Here is a 24,195-nt window from a genome sequence, read left to right on the forward strand (position 1 = left end):
ATGTTTGTGGGATGACTACTTTAACGAGCCCCATGATTGTCCCTGGAAAAGGGAAGTCAGTTCTTGGTGCTCTTGCGTGTCGAGATATCTTACCTCCGTCTCAAGGGCTCACTTTTCATTGTCAAAAGCTTACTCCTGCTTCTGTACGGATTTAACTGTTTGTCCCTCGACGGCAGCAGTCTTGAACCAGATCGGATCTTCTAAAATTACAGTTTTGCCTCCCATTATTCAGAAGTGGACATTGCTCTACATATTTGCCACATTGTGTCGTGCCAGTTTATTATTTTTATTATCTTTCCCTCTTCACTCACCCCGATTAAACCACCCCCACAACCTTTCCTCACACAGACCAACTAAGAACACCCCGCAGGAGTGGGGAAGTGCCCGGTCGTGATGCTGCAGCCATCAAGTGTGGCACAGGCTTGATGGACCAGCGGGTCTTTGCCTGTCTGCCATTCATTTATAGAGACCTTGTAGGCTGAATTCTCAGGGGGAGGGGAGGGGTTGTGGCTAAAAGAAAGTAAGGAGAGGAAATAAGAGGGGGTGCAGGAGTTCAGGCCTAGGAGAGTGGGGGACACGGGTGGTTGGGGTGCTGGGGGAGAGGGTATCGGAGGGGCCTGCCAAGGTATCAAATGGAACGGAGCAGGAGGACCGTACCAGATTTCAGGTGGGTGGGGGGTGATGTGCAGGACTGAAGGGCAATGGGGAAAGGGTGTTGAAGTGTAAACACCACAGGGGGACTGGTGTTGAGATGTGATGCCTCGCTCCTCTCCGGATTTGAGCTTGTGCTGAAACTGGACAGGGTAGATGGGGTTTGAGAGGGATTGTATTTAGCATCCATTAGTACATAGAATTTCACATTTATTTCTCATGCCCCCAGTGTTTGAGATAACCCACTAGATTCTGAGACATCTGCCTGATGCACTGCATGTTGTCCAGAAGGGTTCTGTGCCAGCACCCTCCAGAGTGGTGAGCCCATCCACATACAAGGATGAGACAGAGAGGCATGTCATTTGCAGAGTTTGCTGGTGCACTCTGAATCCGAGCCCCCTTTCACACAGCCCCCTTGCCCCCCATCTCCCCTTACCAGACAGCAAGTGAGTTCTCTGGAATGATGAAGGAGGCACAGAGGTCACTCCACCTGCAGTGGGAACGACTTCACAATATTGCCACTGAAGCTGTGTCCCCTGACCCATTCATTGTGGTCAGTGTGAGCATTTGAGGCTTCACTTACCCTGGCGGAGTGGATGAGGATGTTAATTTTCTTCCAGCACTGGAGGGCTGACCTCCAGTGGATAGCCTGGGCACTGTGTTGCTAACCTTTGGTTGGTTCGATTGGCTCTGTTTTCTAACCTTTGCTCTCGAGTCGCCAGGTATCTTTATGATACCGCCACGAGGTTCAAGTCCAAGTAATGATCAATAACTCATACACCGATTAGTAAGATTCAAATCAAAGCACATTTATTATACACAGTAATCGCTACTCATGCACAAATTCTACGTCTAAGCTACTTCCACAACTAACAGGCCCATACTTAGCTTCGGATTGGCCCACCAGATCAGGGGAACAAATGGCCTTTCGTTCGGGTTCTGAGTCTGCGGGATTCGAAGTTGGTACGGATTGGGAACTAGGAGCGCCTATCTCGTAGCGAGCATTGACTTCAGACTTACTGGATATTGGCGGCAGCTGCACCGGTCACGGTCAAGGGTTGGTTCGCATTGCTGAGTGACCCGGTCAAGAAGAGCGATTTGAACTTGGGGGCTTAACTTTATAGTCCCCAGGGGCTTCCCAAGCCTTTCGGGGCGGATCCTGTACCTGGTTCTAGGTGATTGGACTTCGTTCCAATCGCTTGGTTCGATTTCTCCAATACTGGAGCGGTTCCCTGATCGATGGGCGGTCTTGAGGTATCCGTTAACCTCTTTTGTGTTGGCTCCTGCTGGCGCCGGGGAGTCTGGCTTAGCTTTGTTTGTCCCAAATGTTGCGATTGTTCCCGGGGATTGCTTATTAGTAAGTAGATGGCTGCTACATTATTATGCAGATGGCTGCTTGTATCGATGCTGTCTGGGCTTTTGCAGAGTTTAATACACAGTAACGTGCACCTGCTGGTTTCTGCCTGTGTTGGCTGAATTTCCCTGCAGCCTTTGCTGTTCTTCATTTTACATCGGGAATTGGCCAACCCAGGTGGCTACAACTGACAGCGGCAACGACCTGCTCCCATGCAGGGTTGGTCTCCCTGCTTGGCCTCCTCCTCCCACAACCTGCTTGAGGAGGACTCCCAGGGACGAGATGCTGAATTAGGTGCCGTGGCCCCTATCCCCTTCCTGAAATCTCTACGGGCCTTGTCAGTCAGTTGATGTCCGAGCGCTGTTTAGTGCGTAATTAATGATGCCAGTGCCGTGTGAATTTTCATCAGCCTCCACAGCGGAAAACACTCCCCTCCCTGCTCCCGCCATGGGTCTCAGTCCCGGATCGGAAAATTCTGCCCTGTGGCACAGAAGGAGGCCACTCAGCCCATCTTTCTGTAGAGCAAGCCAGTCAGTCCTATTCCCCTGGTTTTATCACCGCAATCCTCTCAAGTGCCCGTCCAATTTTCTCATCTTTATGTGACCTCTCTATCTAGCCAGAGGTTGCCAACCCGGATTGGATATATCCCTGGAGCTTTCTTCACAAGGCCTCCTGCCTCCAACAGGCCCTTCCCTGCGCTCCCATCATTGATCACGCAACATCTCCATCTTCATGGCCTCCCACCGTCTCACGCCAATCAGGAAATAAACAGACTCTAGGCTGATGGTGATGAGCTTTGACTCGCAGTCAGACAACCTTTTTTTAACCCCTGAACGAATAAGCAAAAGTGCTCAAAGAAAACGAGAAAAGAAACACCGATGGCGTTTAAATTTCAGATTGCAACCCACCCAATTTCCGTTCAAACAATACAGCCTATCTACAAATTGATGTAAGAAGCCTGCTTTTGAAAGAAAACTCTTCATTGAACCGTTCTTTATTGCAAAAGGCATCAATTGCCACTGAGCTAGTGACAGTAGCAAAGTCAAGTTTTGATTTCCCCCCCCCCCCCCCCCCCCCCCGGCTGCAAGCAGAGTTGTGGGACTACATAATACTTTGTTCCCGGAATCCAGCTAAAGAAGACTTGCATTGAAATTCTGCTGTTCATATTCAAGAAAATCCTTTTTCTCATGTCGAAAAAGAATATAATTTATGGAAAGGCAACGGTAGAGGACATGATTCTGGCTGTTGACATTTCCCGTCTCTGCCCCATTTGGAACATTTTGCGATTTGCACTTTTGTGCTTCTCACTTTTCTTTAGTCTTCCCTCCTTATCTTTTGTTCATGTGCAGTGGGGTTTCCCGTTCCAATTCAATGTTCATCCAGACTGTGAACTGCTTCTGTGACGCATTGTTGACTGTAAAAGAACACGAGTGCTTCCACATTATTGATACAGTGCCCTTCCAGTTCAATTCTCAAAGGAAGCCGAGGTACAGACTCTGTGCAATACCCTATCCGGGGGGGGGGGGGGGGGGGGGGGGGACGATACACGTGTGAGTGTGTTTACTCTAGAAGGCAACACATTCCTAACCCAACAGCGCACTACTCGGAGGGGGTCACGAAGGGTCAGCATTTTGTTTTTGAGTGGGTGCGCGCAGGCTTCCTGAACCCCTGGTGTCAGCAGTCAGGAGGAAATACTCACGGGTGTGGAATTTTCAGGAAGTAGCACACCAGACAAAAAAACAAAACCAGAGCTTCTTCCATCCAGAGCTCGCACGGGCGAGCTCCTCTATCCAGAAGGATTGCAGAGCCTCGCAGCGAAGGGTGGCTGAATAATGCGGGGAATACGTGAAACTAAATGTTGCAAATCAACAAAAGAAAAATGAATGGATAGGCAGCCCAAAACTGGCATGCGTAAAATCATCAAGTGGTGTTGAGGGTGCAGGCAAGTAGTAAAACACTAAGTGTGAATTGATAAATCTGCCATGTAGCAGCGCAAAGGCTAATTGAATGGGGTGATCAATAGGCAAGGAATGGCCATAATTCATGAAAAAAAAGAACATTTCCACTAACCGGAATATTATGAGGCATAAAAGAGGAGGGCGATTAATAACTCTCTGTGCAAAAACGCATATACCCATCAGTAATTGGATCCAAAGGCTAAAATGTGTCCGATCGAATCGTGACATGGAGCAATGATTAGTGGTGCTTTATGTTGGGATAGAGTTCCTTTGTAAAGGTCCAGCATCAATAGGAGTGTCGGGAAGCTTGATCTCTGGAGCAATGTTCTGAGCACAAATTAGAAGTAACAGTAGGAATTGTTTGAAGATGAGCACAGATTAGTGAAGTGTGTATAGTTCAGCGCACTGCACCTTGGAAAGGATATATGTAGACCTTGGAAGCTGGCCAGATTCACCAGAATGTTGCCATGGCTCCAAGGATTAGATTGTAGGAGAGTGCGTAAATAAGTCTTGTATCCCCTGCAACAGAGGGGTTTTGGAGTGATTTGATTGACAGTTTGAGGGTTTTCTTTACAAATCAATAGATGAGAGGTAGAGAGAGACTTCATTCCACTGATGGGGAACTTAAAATCAAGAGTCTGTCTCATTAGGACAGAAGTTAGAAAATGCTTTCCCCACACACAGGGTTGAAAACAGCAGATGCTGATTTAATTAACGCTATTAAATCTGAGGTCAATAGATCTTTGATGGATAAGGTTAGCAAAGGATATGTAACGAAGGCAGGTAAAGAAAATTAAGATATAAAACACCTACGATCTCATTGAATGGCAACCTGGACTAGTGAGTAGGCGGCATGAGCGGCTGCCCTTCATCTCAGTGGGCTGCAAGATTAACATCGGGCTTGTTCACTATCCATGACCCTATGAGTAAGATTAAATACAATAGATACACGGCAGGCATTTCATAATGAGCTTTTAAAAAATGCTTAATAATTTATATATTAATAAAACGTGTCGTCAACTTCAAATGGTAAAAACAAATATTTACACTTTGGACGCAGAGGCTCTCGCAGTCAATGTTGTGGACAATCAGCACCAATCTCTCTTCACTTCCCCTTGCTTTGCGTACGAATCACTTACCAATAGGAAAAAAACTACACGGACAGTAATCTTTTTCTTCATATAAATTTTTTCCAATTAGAGGGCAATTTAGCATGACCAATTCACCTACCCTGCGCACCTTTTTGGGTTGTGGGGGTGAGACCCACGCTGACACGGGAAGGGTGTGCAAACCCCACACGGACAGTGACCCGGGGTCGGGATCGAACCGGCTGTCCTCGGCGCCGCGAGGCAGCAGCACTAGCCACTGCCCCACCGTGCTGCCCATCAACGCAGACAGTAATTAGCGGAATGTTGCAACCCCGCGCATGGGCAGGGGTCAGCAAAATGTCTCGTGGGCCACACTCAGAACGCAGATGTGCCGCGCGAAGCCTTCGGGCCGCGGGTTACTGCTCGGGGGAGCTTAGTGGCCCACACTATTCTCATGATCCTATTCTCAATGAAGCATTGAAATTGCTTGAAGCATTCCTTTGGTGAATATTCCTGCATCGAGGCAACCCCTGAAGCCACCTCCGGCTCTGCAATCTAGCTCTTCTGAGCGATTAACTATGTAACTCTCCACCACTGCCGCACATTGCTATGCTCTGTTATCAATACCAGGGCCTTTAGCAATATGACATTGCTCTCTTGACTCACCAAATCCTACCATGGTACCTCATCGCCCCCCCATCTTCAAGAATCACCTTAAAAGGGCCGGTTTACATGTCCAGCCTCCTGTCTGAACGCATCCTTTGTGCTTCTATCCATCCTTGCTCCAGTTACCCACCCACCCACTTCCATCCACCCTACCTCGCAAAGCACTTGGGAGCTTGCATTGCAGTACAGTGAAGCTGCTGGGATTGTGGTCCTAAGAGCAGAAAAGGGGAGATTCGAAAGAGGTGTTCAAAATTATGGCAGGTTGTGATGGGACAGATGGGGGGGAAATGTTTCCCCTGGCAGGAGGCTGAGGAACCCGAGGTCACAGGTTGAAAATAATTGGCAATAGAAACAGGGGGGAGTTGAGCTGAAATATCTTACACACAGCGAGTTATGATCTGGAATGCCCTGCCGGGATGGATTATGGTAGCAGATTGAATCGTAACTTTCAAACAGAAATTGGATAGATCATTGAAAAGAGAAAAAAACACTTGCAAGGCCACAGGGGAGAAGCAGGGGAGTGGAAATAATTGGATAGTTCTTTCAGAGAGCCAGCACAGGCAGGTGGGCTGAATGGCCTCATTGTGTGCTTTATGGTTTCATGATATAAGTAAATCATTGCCAGTGCTTTTCTGTTTTGTTTCAGTTAATGTACATATTGCAGAATATCTGCCAAGATCCTTGGTGCGAGGCCACAGAATGGTCTGATTGTCCCACACCCTACCCTCCCATTCTGCCGTGTAGCTCATCTCACCTGCAGTGGGATTGTTAGCTGAGGTCAGGTGCCTCCCCAAAGGATAGAATCACACCATTAAGTGTCCCTGTGTGGCTGGCTAAGAGTGGCCCTGACAGAGGCTTGGGTGCAAGTTGATTAACTGCTCTGCTGCAGGGGCTTTGAGGTTAGTGGGAAATAAGCAAGATGGGAAGGGAGGTGGGGGGCATAACAATCTTATCCCCTTTCTGCCTTGTAGTCTGCTCCTCCTTCCCATCTTACATTCACGTGTCCCTGATGACCTCCCTATTCTGGCGTACCGAAGCATGCCATTGTTAGACCCGCCAAAGGGATTGATGGACAACAGGTCAAGTCTGAGGAAGTTCATCCTCTCAGAGTCCCCAAGGTGCAGTGAGACGAGAGTTCAAGCTCGGGTTTCCGAGAAGGGAGTTCCTGCTCTACCAGCGGACTGTTAAGACAGCCATCATCAGTCAGACTGTGTTTACGTCAACATGCTCGACCACCACACCCCCACCCCCCCCAAAAGAAAAAAGCAAGGGTGTTTTCTGGGCAGCTAGGGATGTTGTTCAGCTTCAAAGCTTTACTAAATGCTTCACTAAGCAGGACTGAGAGCCACGTTTCTAACACAATTTCTCCTGCTCATACTTGTCTTTCAACATGTGATCCTTGGAGCCATTCCAAATGTGTGTGGCGGCATGTTAGTGAAAGTCGCCGCTAATGGTACCCCACGAAACAAGAATAGATAGCAGAGCGCTGGCTCTGTCCCAGTACATTTAAAATTCTCAATTTAGAAGACAGCAACCCATGTCGCCATGTCAGAAGTGCTGCCATGTGAGATCACGGCTTGGTTTTCCTTGATGCCTACTGAAAGCAGACTCCTAATCATGGTTAATTCTATAAAAACATGCTTCAGAAGGGACATGTATTGCCAGTAGTTAGCAGATGTGCATTCCCTTCCTGCCACGTAATTTGTTTTTTAATATCTCTTCATGTTGTGTTCTATTTTCTTTGCTGTCTGTCACATCAAGGGGGTAAACCTGTGATAGGGCATTTGTTAAATCACCTAAGATTGCTCTTTGCCTACCTTGGGATTATTTTTTTTTTTTTTTGTTTAATTTTTATAAATTTAAAGTACCCAATTCATTTTTCCAATTAAGGGGCAATTTAGCGTGGCCAATCCACCTACCCTGCTCATGTTTGGGTTGTGGGGGTGAAACCCACACAAACACGGGGAGAATGTGCAAACTCCACACAGATAGTGACTCAAGGCCGGGATCGAACCTGGGACCTCAGCGTCGTGGGGCAGCAGTGCTAACGACTGTGCCACCGTGCTGCCGCTGCCTTGGGATTATGACTCTGTCACTCAGTTTCCTGCTTCTTGCAAACGTATTCAAACAAAAGGCAGACTTGCATTTGTGTAGCTACTCTCACGACCCCAGGCCTGTCCCACAGTCTTTACAGCCGACAAAGCACTTTTAAAGTGCAGTCACCATATTAATGTGGGAAACACGGCAACCAATTTGAACACCGCAAGCTCCCACAAACTGCAATGCGATAACGACCAGGTAATCGGCTTTTTGTGAGGTTGGTTGAAGAATAAATATCGGCCAAGAACCTGGATAGAAGTCCCTTGCTCCTTTTCAGAATCGTGCCCTGGGATATTTTACGACCAGACAGGACAGGTTTAATGTTTTATCCAGAGGACAGCAAATCTCACAGTGTAACACACCCTGGGTACTGCACCAGAGTGTCACACTTGATTCTGTCCTCAGGCCTCTGGAATGGGACTTGAACCCAGAACCTCCCTCTTGCCCCCCGCCCTCCCTGCAGCAAGAGAACACTGTCAAATAACATAATCCTGGTATGGTAGCTGCGCTCTGCCCAAAGGCTTGCCGTAGACTCATTCTCGCCCTGAGCTGTTTCCTTGACCGTTTTCGTCAGCAGTGGGTTGCCATCGTCTCCCATAGTGAGGCGGGGCAAGGAGGCAAATCCCAAATCAGCTGGATCAGGAATCAAAGCCATGCTGTTGGTGTCATTCTGAATCAAACCCAATCACCTACCCAATGGAGCTAACCATTATAGTGCTCCCAGTGCTCTTGAAAGTAAACATCCTTGGACGTGAGTTGAAGGCAGGGCCTATGATGCTTCACATGGATGAATAGCAGAGGGACTTCGAGCTTTCCCCTGCCTCCTCCAATTTCATCCTTTTCTTAGTCAGCTGTCGTTTTTTTTTCCAAGGCAAGGAGTTCTCCACTTTCTTCCATCATTTGATTCATTGCTTACTGTGCAACTTACCCCCAAAGCTAAAGATCCCAACGCTCTCTTATACAAAAGTGCTTTGAAGCGAACTGCTTTTCAGCGCTACCATTCCGAATAATTGCCTAATATCATAGGTACTTGGGATCCATGCACCCACATCTGGCAGAGAACATTGGCAACACAATCGCCGTCCCTCCTGTTAGCATCAATGAGATGTCACTGGTATAGCCTCAGGTGAAGCAGCAGTTCCCGCAGAAAGTTGAAAGGATTTTAGTTGCAGCAATCATTGAAATAAGAGTATGAGACAGACTGAATAATGTTTTTTTTTTAGGGCTGGAGGACTCCCTTCTGGTTTGTTTTGTCTTTTTTGTAACACAGAGTCCATTACAGTATTTTCAACAGGAGTAATGATTGTTGACTCAGTTCTGCAGTAGCTAACTGCCTGGGGAGAAGAAATTTCAGTTGAATTCCGATAAACCAAGCATAAATTGCCGGAGTAAACACTCTCTCTCTGTTCCTCCAACTTTCCGCCTGTCACTGACTTAATTTCTTTCTGTGTTTCTCCCATGTTCTGTCTACATGTGTACATGTCCATCCATTTTTCTACACCTCTACCTCTATATATATCTATATATAGCTCTCTCTCTCAATTCCTATGTATGTCTCACTTTCCACGTTTCTGACTGTTCCGAATATGCATTTCTTCTCTGTCCAGTTTTGTGTGTCTGTGCGCGCGCGCGGGCCTCTTTTGATCTGCTTCTTTTGTATGTGTGTGTCTACCCCATCTCTGTCTCTTTCCCCACACCCCAATTATTTTATCCCGTGTCTGCACTTATAAACTCCCCCTCGGTGTTAACTATTTCCATGTCCATACCTCCAGTTTATTTGACCTCACTCTCCGTCTCTTGCTGGGTGCCCATGTTTGCGTGTGTGTCTCTCTCTCCTGTATTTCAATTTCTCTTTTTTTTGAATGAATGGTGTCCCCATGAAGGACACTTGATGAGCGTGAGCAGTATTTACAGCGACACAGACCCCAGTCCACGTTCCCATTGCAGCGATAAACGCTGCTGCTTTATCCCTGACGGCATTTGAGGTCCTGTTAAAAAAGTGGTGGCATGTAGCTATGCCTACAGTGCTGTTCGCAAGTTCCAGGATTTTACATAGATACATAGAAGATAGGAGCAGGAGGAGGCCTTTTGGCCCTCCGAGCCTGCTCCGCCATTCATCACGATCATGGCTGATCATCCAACTCAATAGCCTAATCCTGCTTTCTCCCCAAAGCCTTTGATCCCATTCTCCCCAAGTGCTACATCCAGCCGCCTCTTGAATATATTGAAAGTTTTAGCATCAACTACGTCCTGTGGTAATGAATTCCACAGGCTCACCACTCTTTGTGTGAAGAAATGTTTCCTTATCTCTGTCCGAAATGGTTTTGATCCAGTGACAGTGAAGGAATGCCGATTATAGTTCAAAGTCAGGATGGTGAGTGGCCGTGGGAGGAGCTTGCAGGTGGCTTCTGCTGCCCTTGACCTTCCAGGTGGCAGAGGTCGTGAGTTTGCAAAGTGCTGTTGAAGGAATATTTGTGAGTTGCTGCAGTGCATCTTATCAATGGTGCACTCTCCTGCCAATGGGCGCCAGTGGTGGAGGGAGTGTATAAGGTGGTGGGTGGGGTGCTGATCAAGCTGGCTGCTTTGTCATGGATGATATTGAGCTTCTTGGAGCTGGCCTCATCCAGGCAAATGTAGAGTATTCCATCACACACTCCTGACTTGTGCCTTGTAGATAGCAGACAGACTTTGTGGAGTCAGGAGGTGAATTACTCCCTGCAGAATTCCAAGCCCCTGGCCAGCTCATGTAGCCACAGTATTTATAATGATGCGTCTAGTCAATGTTAAGACCCAGGATTTTGACACTGGGAGATTCAGTGATGGTAATGCCATTGAATGTCGAGGGGAGAAGATTGGATTCGCTCTCATGGGGGATGTTTGTTGCTTGGCACCTGTGTGTCGTGAACATCGCAAACCACTTATGTGCCCAGGTTTTAATGTTGGTGAGGTCTTGCGGCATGCGGACGTGTACTGCTTTAGCATCAAAGGAGTCGCGAATGGCACTGAATGTCCCCAATTCTGACTTTTATGTTGGAAGAAAGGTCATTGATGAAGCAGCTGAAGATGGTTGGGCCTGGGACACTATAACAGTAATAATCTTTATTATTGTCACAAGTAGGCTTACATTAACATTCCAATGAAGTTACTGTGAAAAGCCCCGAGTCGCCACATTCCGGCGCCTGTTCGGGTACACAGAGGGAGAATTCAGAATGCCCAATTCACCAAACAAGCACGTCTTTCAGGACCTGTGGGAGGAAACCGGAGCACCCGGAGGAAACCCTCGCAGACACGGGGAGAACATGCAGACTCTGCACAGACAGTGACCCAAGCTGGGAATCGAACCCTGGATCCTAGCACTGTGAAGCCACAGTGCTAACCACTGTGCTACCGCGCCACCCTGAGGAACACCGGCAGCAATTTCCCAGGACTGAGATGAGTGACTTCCAAAAAGCACAACCACCTTCCCCTATCGGAGGTATGACTCCAACCAGTGGAGAGTTTTCACCAGATTCCCATCGAAACATGGGGGTTAACCAAGGAGAGGACAATGAATTGGCTCAACTGTGCCAGGTAAATAGCACCCCCCCCCCCCCCCCCCCCCCCCGCCGTGCCGACATTCAGGCCGTAAACTTTTATGAGCACCTATAATCAATTGTAACAAATCCGGGCTAGCTCTTCTAAAATGGGCAGTGGTGGTGAAATAGAGAGAGAGCAGATAATGTCACAATGGAAACGTACCAAGAGAAGGAATGGAAGGAAAAATTGTAACAAGACTCCAAACAATAACAGGAATTGGCAGTTATCAATGTTGTCAGCTGGATGTATTTTGGGCACAGCCGCTGGTAGCATTACAAAGTATTTGCAGCAGGGAAACAGGCCATTTGTCCCATCATGTTGGTACCGCGTTTGTGCTCCACACGGGCCTCCTCCCACCATTCTGCATCTGACCCCGTCAACATTTCCACCCATTACTTTCTCCCTTATCTGTTTATCCAGCTTCCCCTGAAATACCTCCACGATGTAACCGGGTCTAATTCTAATGGGAACATTTTTGATGCTCTGTCCTTGCAGAGACGAAGCCCACCTGCATATTTAACGGTGTGGAATACCACGACGGGAATATGTTCCGGATGGATGCGTGCCGCTTCTGCAGGTGTCAAGGGGGCGTCTCCATTTGCTTCTCAGCCCAGTGTGGCGAGCTGCACTGTGACAGGTACTATGTGCCTGAAGGAGAGTGCTGCCCAGTCTGTGAAGGTAAACCTTTCTGCTTTATCATCCTTCTCTGCATGAAGGGAAAATGAGGGGGAGGGGGGTGTATTTTTGTCTTCACCATCGGTGGAGGCAGGGTCATCGAATGTTTTTATACAATGGTCGATAGATTTCTAACTGGCAAGGGAATCAAAGGTTATCGGGGTAGGTGGGAATGTGGGGTTAGGGCAACAGTAAGTTCAACCATCATCTTATTGAATGGCAGAGCAGGCTTGAGGGGCTGAATGGCCTACTCCTAATTTGCATGTCCCTATGTATGTACAGGCAGCACTGTGATAGTCACTGGATAACTTTTTTTAACGTGGTTGCTTGAGGGGTAACTCGAGAGCAGGATTTTGGGCGGAACTCCCCTGCTCTTCCTAAAGTCGTGAGAGCTTTTATTGTGAACCTGAGAGGGCCTAACATCCCACCCGAAAGACAGCGGGCGGGATTCTCCGCATCCCGGGACTAAGTGCCCGCGCCGTCGTGAACACCGTCGCGTTTCGCGACAGCGCGAACAGGGCCCGGGCACGACCTATTCTGGTCGCTGGAGCGGTTCACGCTGCTCCAGCCTCCTTACGCAGCGCCAAATGGGCGCCGCGCCAACCCGCGCATGCGCAGTTGGGGCAGCTCGTTCCTGTGCATGCGCAGTTGGAGCAGCTCGTTCCTGTGCATGCGCAGTTGGGGCAGCCCGTTCCTGTGCATGCGCAGTTGGGGCAGCTCGTTCCTGTGCATGCGCAGTTGGGGCAGCTCGTTCCTGTGCATGCGCAGTTGGAGCAGCTCGTTCCTGTGCATGCGCAGTTGGGGCAGCCCGTTCCTGTGCATGCGCAGTTGGGGCAGCTCGTTCCTGTGCATGCGCAGTTGGGGCAACTCATTTCTGCGCATGCGCAGTTGGGGCAGCTCGTTCCTGTGCATGCGCAGTTGGAGCAGCTCATTTCTGCGCATGCGCAGTTGGGGCAGCTCGTTCCTGAGCATGCGCAGTTGGAGCAGCTCATTTCTGCGCCTGCGTGGGGAACTTCTTACGCGCGCCGGCCCCGACCCAACATGGCGCCGGGGTTCTGGGCCCGGCCGTGGAAGGAGGTAGGCCAGGGAGGAGGGGGGGGGGAGAGGCCGACCCGCCGATCGGTGGCCCCCATCGCGGGCCAGACCACATCGGAGGCCCGGCCCCCCCCCCCCCCCCCGGTGAAGAAGCCCTCCTCCCCCCACTCCCGCAGGCCGCCCCCACCCCAGCGTTCCCGCACAGTTCCTACCGGCAGCGACCAGGGGTGAACGGCACCGGCGGGACTGTCATTTATTTCGCCGGCGACTTGGCCCATTCGGGCCGGAGAATCGGCGATCGCCGTTTGCGGCGATTCTCCGAGCGGCCCAGCGCGATTCCCGCGGCGCTGGTTTCGGGGGGGGGGGGGCGGTGCGGGTGTCGCGGCGGCGTGGCGAGACTCGCATGGTGCCACGGCGATTCTCCCACGCGGCGTGGGGGGGGGAAGAGAATACCGCCCAGCTTCTCCAACAGTGCGGCACGCCTTCAGTACAGCACTGCAGTGTCAGTCTAGGTTTACTCAGTGTCTCTGAGGTGGGCGTGAACACCCAACTTTTTTATAAGGGGCAATTTAGCGTGACCAATCCACCTACCCTGCACATCTTTAGGTTGAGGGGGTGAGACCCATGCAGACACGGGGATAATGTGCAAACTTCACACAGGCAGTGACCCAGGGCCGGGATCGAACCCGGGTCCTCGATGCCGTGAGGCAGCAGTGCTAACCACTGCACCAGCGTGCTTGCCCCCAACATTCTGACCCAGGCGACAGCAACACCTGTGAGCCACGGCTAATGTTAAACGTCTTATAGCCATTTGGAGACTGAGGAGACCAGGGGCGAAATTCTCCGGTATCTGCGCGATGTCCGCCGACCGGCGCCAAAAACGGCACAAATCAGTCGGGCATCGCGCCGCCCCAATCCTCCGCATCTTGGGGGGCCGAGCCCCAGCCTTGAGGGACTAGACCCGCGCCAGACTGATTTCCACCCCGCCAGCTGGCGGAAAAGGCATTTGGTGCCCCGCTAGCTGGCGCGGAAATGACATCTGCGGGCGGGGCGGGAGCGTTAGCGGCCGCTCACGGCATCCCCGCGCATGCGCTGTGGAAGGAGTCTCTTCCGCCTCCGCCATGGTGGAGACCGTGGCGAAGGCGGAAGGAAAAGAGTGCCCCCACGGCACAGGCCTGCCCGTGGATCGGTGGGCCCCGATCGCGGGCCAGGCTACCGTGGGGGCAACCCCCGGGGCCAGATTGCCCCGCGACCCCCCCAGGACCCCGGAGTTCGCCCACGCCGCCTTGTCCCGCCGGTAAGAGAGGTGGTTTAATCCACACCGGTAGGACAGGCATCCTAGCAGCAGGACTACGGCCCATCCGGGCCGGAGAATCACGGGGGGGGGGGGGTGCCCGCCAACCAGAGCGGCGCGATTCACGCCAGCCCCCGGCGATTCTCCGACCCGGCGGGGGGTTGGAGAATCTCGCCTCAGAAGTCAATCATCACCCAGTTTTAGTTTTATTCACAAAGAGAAACATTACAAATGTACTGCTCCTAACTCTACCGCCCAACACTAAGGGCGGGATTCTCCACTCCCACGCCGAAGTGGCCGCGCCGTCGTGAACGCTGTCGAGGTTCACGACGGCGCGGAACGGCCCCGGTCCCGACCGATTCAGGCCCTGACAATGGGCCAGGATCGGGGCCGCGTCATCTACATGCGCCAGGCCTTGTCGCCCGCGTAAAAGCGGCGCCGCATAGATGACGCGGCCGGCACCGCATAACGGACGTCATATGCGCTTGCGCAGGTTGGCCGGCGCCAACCCGCGCATGCGTGGTTGCCGTCCTCTCTAAGTCCGCCCCGCAAGAAGATGGGGGACGGATCTTGCGGGGCTGCGGAAGGAAGGAGGTCCTCCTTCAGAGAGGACGGCCCGACGATCGGTGGGCACCGATCGCGGGCCACCCCACATTCCAGGTGAAGCCCGGTGCAGGATCCCCCCTCGACCCCCCCCCCCCCCCCCCCCCCCAGCGTTCACGCACCGCCCACGACTGCAGCGACCAGGTGTGGACGCCGCCGGGGGGGAACCCGCCGTTTTGGCCTGGCCGCTTGGCCCATCCGAGTCTCAGAATAGCGGGGGTGCCGGAGAATCGCCATTTTCGGTGTCTCCTGCGATTCTCCGGCCCGCGAAACTCGGGCGAAATTCTCCCCCAACGGCGTGATGTCCGCCGACTGGCGCCAAAAACGGCGTCAATCAGACGGGTATCGCGCCGGCCCAAAGGTGCGGAATGCTCCGCATCTTTGGGGGCTGAGCCCCAACATTGAAGGGCCAGGCCGACGCCGGAGGGATTTCCGCCCCGCCAGCTGGCGGAAATGGCGTTTGGTGCCCCGCCAGCTGGCGCGGAAATGCGGCGCATGCACGGGAGTGTCAGCGGCCGCCGACAGTTTCCCGCGCGTGCGCAGTGGGGAGAGTCTCTTCCGCCTCCGCCATGGTGGAGGCCGTGGCGGAGGCGGAAGGGAAAGAGTGCTCCCACGGCATAGGCCCGCCTGCGGATCGGTGGGCCCCGATCGCGGGCCAGGCCACCGTGGGGGCACCCCCCGGGGTCAGATCGCCCCGGGGCCCCCCCCCCCAGGACCCCGGAGCCCGCCCACGCCGCCTGGTCCCGCCGGTAAATACCAGCTTTGATTTACGCCGGCGGGACAGGCAATTTCTGGGTGGGACTTCGGCCCATCCGGGCCGGAGAATCGAGCGGGGGGTCCCGCCAGCCGGCGCGGCCCGATTCCCGCCCCCGCCCAATCTCCGGTACCGGAGACTTCGGCGGGGACGGGGCGGGATTCACGGCGGCCAACGGCCATTCTCCGACCCGGCGGGGGGTCGGAGAATGACGCCCCTTGACCGGGCTGTTCCCGCCGCTTGGGAGAATCGCGGGAGGGCGTCGGACCTGCGTCCCCGGAAATTTTGGCGGCCCAGGCGATTCTCCCAACCGGCGTGGGAGTGGAGAATCACACCCTTTAAGTGTCACTATAAGTCTCTTTATATTTGCTTTGAGTACCCACGAAACAGATGATTGAGCCCATGTGAAGGCACTGCTGAGATTCAAACAGAATGACCTGTTTCGAAGACGACCACTTTTAAGCTGAAGCCCCTAACAGTCAAAATCAATCGAGATGAATACCATCCCCATGCCGCCCAAGCCCTGCAGTGCACCTTGAACCTCGGCCCTCCTGAACCAGAGGGCAGTGCTCTACCAGAACAGCCACTGGGGTTTCAAAGTCAATGGTTTTCGAACCTGCGTCCTTCCGATCCAGAGACCAGGAGGCTACCGACTGAGAGACACTCCGGCTTCGAAACAGTCGGGGTGTTATTGTGGGCTTCATTGCCCCGGAGATGAAGAACGTAGAATGGGAGGTGGTTCGTGTGGAGTATAAACACTGGCATGGCCTATTTCTGTGCTCTATAATCTACATGTCATTCTATGTTCAAAAAACAATCAGCCACCATTCCCTCTCTCTGGTTACAATGAAATCTGCATCAGGTAATAAAGGCAACAGACTCAGCTTTATCTTAGAAGCACAGAAAAGAGGAGGAGGCCATTCGGCCCTTCGAGCCTGCTCCGCCATTCATTGTGATCACGGCTGATCATCCAACTGAATAGCCTAATCCCCTTTTCCCCCCCATATCCCATTCACCCCAAGTGCTATATCTAACTGCTTCTTGAAAGCATACAAAGTTTTGGCCTCAACTACTTCCTGTGGTTATGAATTCCACAGGCTCACCACTCTCTGGGTGAAGAAATTTCTCCTCATCTTCCACCTAAATGGTCTACCCCGTATCCTCAGACTGTGAACCCCGGCTCTGGACACTCCCTTCTATCAGGAACATCCTGCATCTACCGTCAGGGGCTGGTTTAGCACAGTGGGCTAAACAGCTGGCTTGCAATGCAGAACAATGCCAGCAGTGCAGGTTCAATTCCCGTACCGGCCACTCCGCACAGGCGCCGGAATGTGGCGACGAGGGACTTTTCACAGTAACTTCATTGAAGCCTACTTGTGACAATAAGCGATTATTATTATTATTCATAGAATTAGAATTTACAGTGCAGAACGAGGCCATTCGGCCCATCGAGTCTGCACCGGCTCTTGGAAAGAGCACCCTACCCAAGCCTACACCTCCACCCTATCCCCGTAACCCAGTAACCCCACCCAACACTAAGGTAAATTTTGGACACTAAGGGCAATTTAGCATAGCCAATCCACCTAACCTGCACATCTTTGGACTGTGGGAGGAAACCGGAGCACCCATAGGAAACCAACGCAGACACGGGGAGAGGGTAGTGGGTGCCTGGAACTCACTACCGGAGGAGGTAGTGGAAGCAGGGACGATAGGGACATTTAAGGGGCATCTTGACAAATATATGAATAGGATGGGAATAGAAGGATACGGACCCAGGAAGTGTAGAAGATTGTAGTTTAGTCGGGCAGTATGGTCGGCACGGGCTTGGAGGGCCGAAGGGCCTGTTCCTGTGCTGTACATTTCTTTGTTCTTTGTTGTTCTTTGAGAACGTGCAGAATCCGCACAGACAGTGACCCAAGCCGGGAATTGAACCTGGGATCCTGGAGCTGTGAAGCAATTGTGCTAACCACAATGCTACCGTTATTATAAATTATTATTACCTTGTCTAGTTCTGTGAGAATTTTATAGTTTCTATGGGATTCCCCTCTCATTCTTCTGAACTCCAGCGAATATAATCCTAACCGACTCAATCTCTCCTCATACGTCTGTCCCGCCATCCCAGGAATCAGTCTGGTGTTTTTTATTCAGGCACAAGAGATTGTTAAACCAGCCCATTAGGCTGCATTGGACCAGATCTGATAGATGGCAGTAACTGGAATCTGCTCCCTGCCCCGGTGGACTTCATTTATTTGAAGGGATGCTGGAGTGACCAGGCTGCTTCTGTTTCAACGCACTGAACCAGCTCCTGGTTCCCAGCTAGTTTCACATTCACAGGGAAGAGTAAACAATTTCTGTTGACGGAAAGCAGGCCTGGGGGTTTCCCCGACGGCGAGGGGCCGCCCACAATGGGAGACCCCATTGGCCAGCTGGCAAGACGGAGAGTCCCGCCCATGGTTTCTAGATACATTGCATGTGAATTGTGTTCCAAACGCACAACCTCTACCGCCTAGAAAGACAAGGGGAGCAGGTGCATGGGAACCCCACCACCTGCAAGTTCCCTCCCAAACCCCTCGCCCTCCTGACATGGAAATATATCGCCGTTCCTTCATTGTCGCTGGGTCAAAACCCTGGAACTCCCTCCCTAACTGCACGGCGGCTATACTTACACCACATGGACTGCCGCGATTGAAGAAGGCAGCTCGCCAGCGCCTTCTCGAGGGCAATTGCAGATGGGCAATAGAGGCCAGCCTGGTCAACAACCCAAATCCCATGAAAGAGTGTTTTTAAAAAATAAATGCAGTCAGCTTCCTCCAATCATCGATCTCGCACTGTGGCCTGGTTGAAGGGAGGCCCATATCTAGTGCACAGACCTGGTCTGTTTTACCTGTGTGGAACCACCCAGCACAATGTGAAATTGTTCCTTCGAAGGGTCTTGGTGTTGTCCAGAAGTTGTAGTGCTTTTCTTGCTACTCTCAAATGCACCGCATTGTCTGGCTTATCCCGTCCCCCTCCCTCGCCTGAGGCGCTGACTCGGGTTGGACTCTGTGAGTCCCAGTTAGAGTTTAAAGTACTCCCTGATTTCCCATGTAGCCTAACCCAGCAGTGTGAGAAGTGGCATGTTCAGCTGAAGACAGAGGGTCACCCGCAGTTTGGCCTGCTGCAGCAGCAGTGCAGGGCAGTGGCTCTTCAGTAACAAATGGCCACCTTCAAATCTCTGGCTTAACTGCAGGGACATAATGTTAAAGAGTAATGAATATAATTAATATAAGCAGCTGGCTTTTGGAGAAGCATTGCACGCATCAAAAAAGAGGCTGACAGTCGGATGTTCCATTTCACGGGGCCTCCCAGCGCTTCTATATACAAATAATGTTTCCTGAGAGAGGGACAGGTGACCAGAGACCAGCCTCCTCTGTGTGGTGCCCCCCCCCCCCCCCCGCCCCAATTTTTCAGTGCAACCAAAATTTAATATTTAAACGATAGGTGGTAGCAGCATACAAATCCCACCTGAAAGCTTGGCTGTGAACCTGCTATTGCTTACATTTGAAATTGCGTGTTCCCTCCCACTGGCACAGTCCGTTTCGCATGCTGGTCTTTCCCATTGTGGGGCAGCCCCACGGCCGGCGGGGAAACCCCCGCCCGGGCTGCCGGCAAAACGGAGCGTCCCGACGGCAGAGAATCCAGCCCATGATTTCTAAACTTTCAACTGACGGGAGATTTTGCAACTTGAACTAAGGCGGATCGAAGTGCTTTAAATACAAGGCCGCGTTCCACGGTGCAGGTGAGAAACAAACAGGTCACCCTCAGGGGAGTGTGAAGAGAGAAGCAATTCCTGTAATCCAGACACCCATCGAAACTCGTAACTGTCCAAGGCAAGGAGGCATGAAAAATGCAAAGCACTAGATATTGAGACAGTGGCTGCCACAGACAGGCACACCCCCCAAAACCTCTTGGAGTTGCACAATTGCCCAGCCACTGCAGAGAGATTGCAAGTGACACAGCTGGTGTGGAGAAAATCTTCAGCAGAGGGCATAGGCTTGCAGCCTGCACCATTCCTGCCTCTCTCTCTCTTTTGGAATGAGCTTGGCACCCGATTGCAAAAGCTACTCTACCAGAAACCTATCCGTGCATTGAGATCTCACAATAATTGCAAGAACTTATACATCTGAACGCATCAAAGAAATCAGCTAACATCTATCACCCGCAACGTTTAAGCCTCTGCCTCAGGGACAACAAAAAGACACTTCACCGTCTATTCTTTTACCGTTTTTTAATTGGACTGTAACTCCCCTTAGTGTGTGTGGTGTGGGTGTGGGTGAGAGAGTGTGTGGGGTGGGGGGGGGGGGGGTTGTAAGTGAGTGTAGGTGTGTGCCTGAATGAGTGCATGAGAGCCAAATGTTTGACGTCACATTTTTATTACTTTCTTTGACTCAAGAGGACCTTGTTTGATTTAGATTTAGGTTTATTGTCACATGTACCGAGGTACAGTGAAAAGCATTGTTCTGCGTACAGTCCTTATTGCTCATTGCTTAAGTAGTTAAATACATTCTGATTTGGGAAAGGTATATCCTAATAAAAAAGCAGCTTCAACACTTGTTGTGACCAGCCGAGGAGGTTATATACAGGGGAGCCAGTTCACCCCTTCTCAGCTGGTTGTAAAAATAATGCAAAGCCACTTTCACAGCCTCCGCACTGCCTCAAATGGCAGAACAGAATACAAGACACTGAGGTGCTCACCCAAGCTGGTATGCCAAGTATTTACACCATGTTGTGACAGTCACATCCAAGACCTGACACTTGGGGCAAAATTCTCTGGAAACGGCGCGATGTCCGCCGACTGGCACCCAAAACGGTGCAAATCAGTCGGGCATCGCGCCGCCCCAAAGGTGCGGAATGCTCCGCATCTTTGGGGGCTGAGCCCCAACCTTAAGGGGCTAGGTCAGCGCCGGACGAATTTCCGCCCCGCCAGCTGGCGGATAAGGCCTTTGGTGCCCCGCCAGCTGGCGCGGAAATGACATCTCTGGGCGGCGCATGCGCGGGAGCATTAGCGGCCGCTGACGGCATTCCCGCGCATGTGCAGTGGAGGGAGTCTCTTCTGCCTCCGCCATGGTGGAGACCGTGGCGAAGGCGGAAGGGAAAGAGTGCCCCCACGGCACAGGCCCGCCCGCGGATTGGTGGGCCCCGATCGCGGGCCAGGCCACCGTGGGGGCACCCCCCGGGGCCAGATCGCCCCGCGCCCCCCCCCAGGACCCCGGAGCCCGCCCACGCCGCCTTGTCCCGCCGGTAAGGTAGGTGGTTTAATCTACGCCGGCGGGACAGGCATTTTAGCGGCGGGACATCAGCCCATCCGGGCCGGAGAATCGCAGGGGGTGGCCCGCCAACCGGCGCGGCGCGATTCCCGCCCCCGCCAAATATCCGGTGGTGGAGAATTCGGCAACCAACGGGGGCGGGATTCACGCCAGCCCCGGCGATTCTCCGACCGGGCGGGGGGTCAGAGAATCTCGCCCTTGATTACCAAACTACGGTGAGCTCGAGTCTGGGGTGCATTCTCATGGAGGTCAAAGGAAGTACGACAAGAATGCTCCGAAGTCTTCACTCAGGGATTTCGATATCGGCTTCGGGTCCTGGGAGAAGCTTGCCCAGGACTGCTGCACCTCATGCAACCAGTTAGAAAATGGTGCAGCCTCCTTCAAAAGCAGCCGTCTATTAGAGGCAGAGAGAAAACGCACAGTGAGGAAATCCCAAGTCAGCAGCTCCTCAAAAACTTAATTGTCGGCAATACCCTGTCGTATATTTGCAGCAGGATCTTCCAGACCCAGATCTGCCTCAGCAGAGGAACATAGGAGCACGCCTTTCAGACCATCAAGCCTGCTCCGCCATTCAATTTGATCATGGCTAATCATCTACCTCAGTGCCACATTCCCACATTATCCCCAAATCGCTTGATGTTACTACTCTCCAGAAATCTTGGCCGTCATTCTCCGATCCTCTATGCCGCAACGCGATCGGTGCGGGGGCAGAGAATGGGGCGTCAGACCCACGATTGAGTCCGACGCCTTCCCGCAATTCTCCGGGGACCGGAGAATCGCCGCCAATCGCGCGCACGGTCAATGCGGCGCCGGTCGGGGGCAATTGAAAGAGGCCCCCGCGGCAATTCTCCGCCGACAACTGGCCGAGTTCCCGCCGGCGTGGTTCACTCATGGTTCCACCCGGCAGGAGCTTGGAGTGGTGGCTGCGGACTCAGCCCGCGGCCGCCCTGGTGGGGGGCGAGGGCATCCGTCACACGGGGGAGGGGGGGGGCTCCAGGATGGCCAGGCTCAAGATCGGGGGCCACCGATCGGCGGCCGTGCGCGATCTGGGGGGGGCCTATATTGTCGGGGCTGGCCCGCTGTGTGGGTCCGCCATGTTGCGCGGGGCCGCGGCCGTAAGTGCAGGGCCCCGTATCGGCAGCTGGAGCTGCGAGGACTTCTCCGGGGCCCTGCTGGCCCTCTTCAAAGTGGAGAATCACTCTGGACATTCTCAAGGAATGTCCAGAGTGATTCGCACCCGTTTTCCCGCGAACGTGGGAACATAGTCCCATTATCAGAGAATTCCGCCCCTTATCATTTCTGTCTTGAACATGCTCAATGATTGAGTTTCCACAACCCTCTGCGGTAGAGAATTCTAAAGAATCACCACCCACTGAGTGAAGAAATTCCTCCTCATTTCAGTATTAAATGACCAGCCACTTATCCTGAGACTGTGTCCCTGGTTATAGACTCATCAGCCAGGGGAAATAACTAATCCACATCTAACCTGTCAAGCCTGTACGAATTTTGTAAGTTTCGATGAGGTCACCAGCAAGCACACCAAGATCGTACCAAACACACCAGATGTTGGAGATAGTCATCTGCTTTTTGAAGTACAAAGCAAACAGACAGGTGACTCCACTGTGCAATACCTCTATAACCACCAATTGGATTATCTTACATTACAGCCTATTCGCCAGAAACAGCACTGCACTAAAAGAGGTGATGTACCTGTCACTGTAGACAGTGCTGTACTATAAACAACTTTGTGGTCCAGTCTACTTAAATATTGTGCTCTTAAATGAAGGAGGCGCCAAGCGTATCAGTCTCTGTAAGATCGTGCTGATATACCCCATTGACATACTACTTCCAATATGCAGTGCTGTAATATGAAGGAAGCGATGTATATACCTCTGTGGACAGTGCTGTATTATAAAGGTGATGTAGACAGTGCAGTATTATAAAGGAGATGTAGACAGTGCTGTATTATATAGGTGATGTAGACAGTGCTGTACTATAAACAACTTTGTCGTCCAGTCTCCTTAAACATTGTGCTGTTAAATGAAGGAGGCGCCAAGCACATCAGTCTCTATAAGATAGTGCTGATATCCCACATTGATATGCCACTTCCAATATGCAGTGCTGTAATATGAAGGAAGCGATGTATATGCCTCTGTGGACAGTGCTGTATTATAAAGGCGATGTAGACAGGGCTGAATTATAAAGGTGATGTAGACAGTGCTGTATTATAAAGGAGGTGTAGACAGTGCTGTATTATAAAGGTGATGTAGACAGTGCTGTATTATAAAGGCGATGTAGACAGGGTTGTATTACACAGGAGATGTAGACAGTGCTGTATTATAAAGGAGATGTAGACAGTGCTGTATTATAAAGGAGATGTAGACAGTGCTGTATTATAAAGGTGATCTTGACAGTGCTGTATTATAAAGGTGATGTAGACAGTGCTGTATTATATAGGAGATGTAGACAGTGCTGTAGTATAAAGGTGATGTAGACAGTGCTGTATTATGAAGGAGATGTAGACAGTGCTGTATTATAAAGGAGATGTAGACAGGGCTGTATTATAAAGGTGATCTGGACAGTGCTGTATTATAAAGGTGATCTGGACAGTGCTGTATTATAAAGGTGATGTAGACAGTGCTGTATTATATAGGAGATGTAGACAGTGCTGTATTATAAAGGCGATGTAGACAGTGCTGTATTATAAAGGCGATGTAGACAGTGCTGTATTATAAAGGCGATGTAGACAGGGTTGTATTACACAGGAGATGTACACAGTGCTGTATTATAAAGGAGATGTAGACAGTGCTGTATTATAAAGGAGATGTAGACAGTGCTGTATTATAAAGGTGTTCTTGACAGTGCTGTATTATAAAGGTGATGTAGACAGTGCTGTATTATATAGGAGATGTAGACAGTGCTGTAGTATAAAGGAGATGTAGACAGTGCTGTATTATATAGGAGATGTAGACAGTGCTGTATTATAAAGGAGATGTAGACAGTGCTGTATTATAAAGGTGATGTAGACAGTGCTGTATTATAAAGGTGTTCTTGACAGTGCTGTATTATAAAGGTGATGTAGACAGTGCTGTATTATATAGGAGATGTAGACAGTGCTGTAGTATAAAGGAGATG

At 51.4% G+C, this 24,195-nt stretch overlaps 1 protein-coding gene across 2 annotated transcripts in view; it reads left to right on the forward strand.

Moving 5' to 3' along the window:
- crim1 (cysteine rich transmembrane BMP regulator 1 (chordin-like)) overlaps nucleotides 1-24,195 on the forward strand; it is a 294,476-nt gene that overhangs the window by 169,437 nt on the left and 100,844 nt on the right. Inside the window, exon 6 of one of the 2 annotated variants that reach the window (XM_072512397.1) lies at nucleotides 11,889-12,071. The exons of the other annotated variant lie outside the window; for it this stretch is intronic. Within the exon in view, the coding sequence (XP_072368498.1) occupies nucleotides 11,889-12,071 (183 nt within the window). The remainder of the gene's footprint in view (nucleotides 1-11,888; nucleotides 12,072-24,195) is intronic. 2 annotated transcript variants of the gene reach the window in all.

Source organism: Scyliorhinus torazame, chromosome 1 (genome assembly GCF_047496885.1).
Source record: "Scyliorhinus torazame isolate Kashiwa2021f chromosome 1, sScyTor2.1, whole genome shotgun sequence".
NCBI classification, from domain to species: Eukaryota; Metazoa; Chordata; class Chondrichthyes; order Carcharhiniformes; family Scyliorhinidae; genus Scyliorhinus; species Scyliorhinus torazame.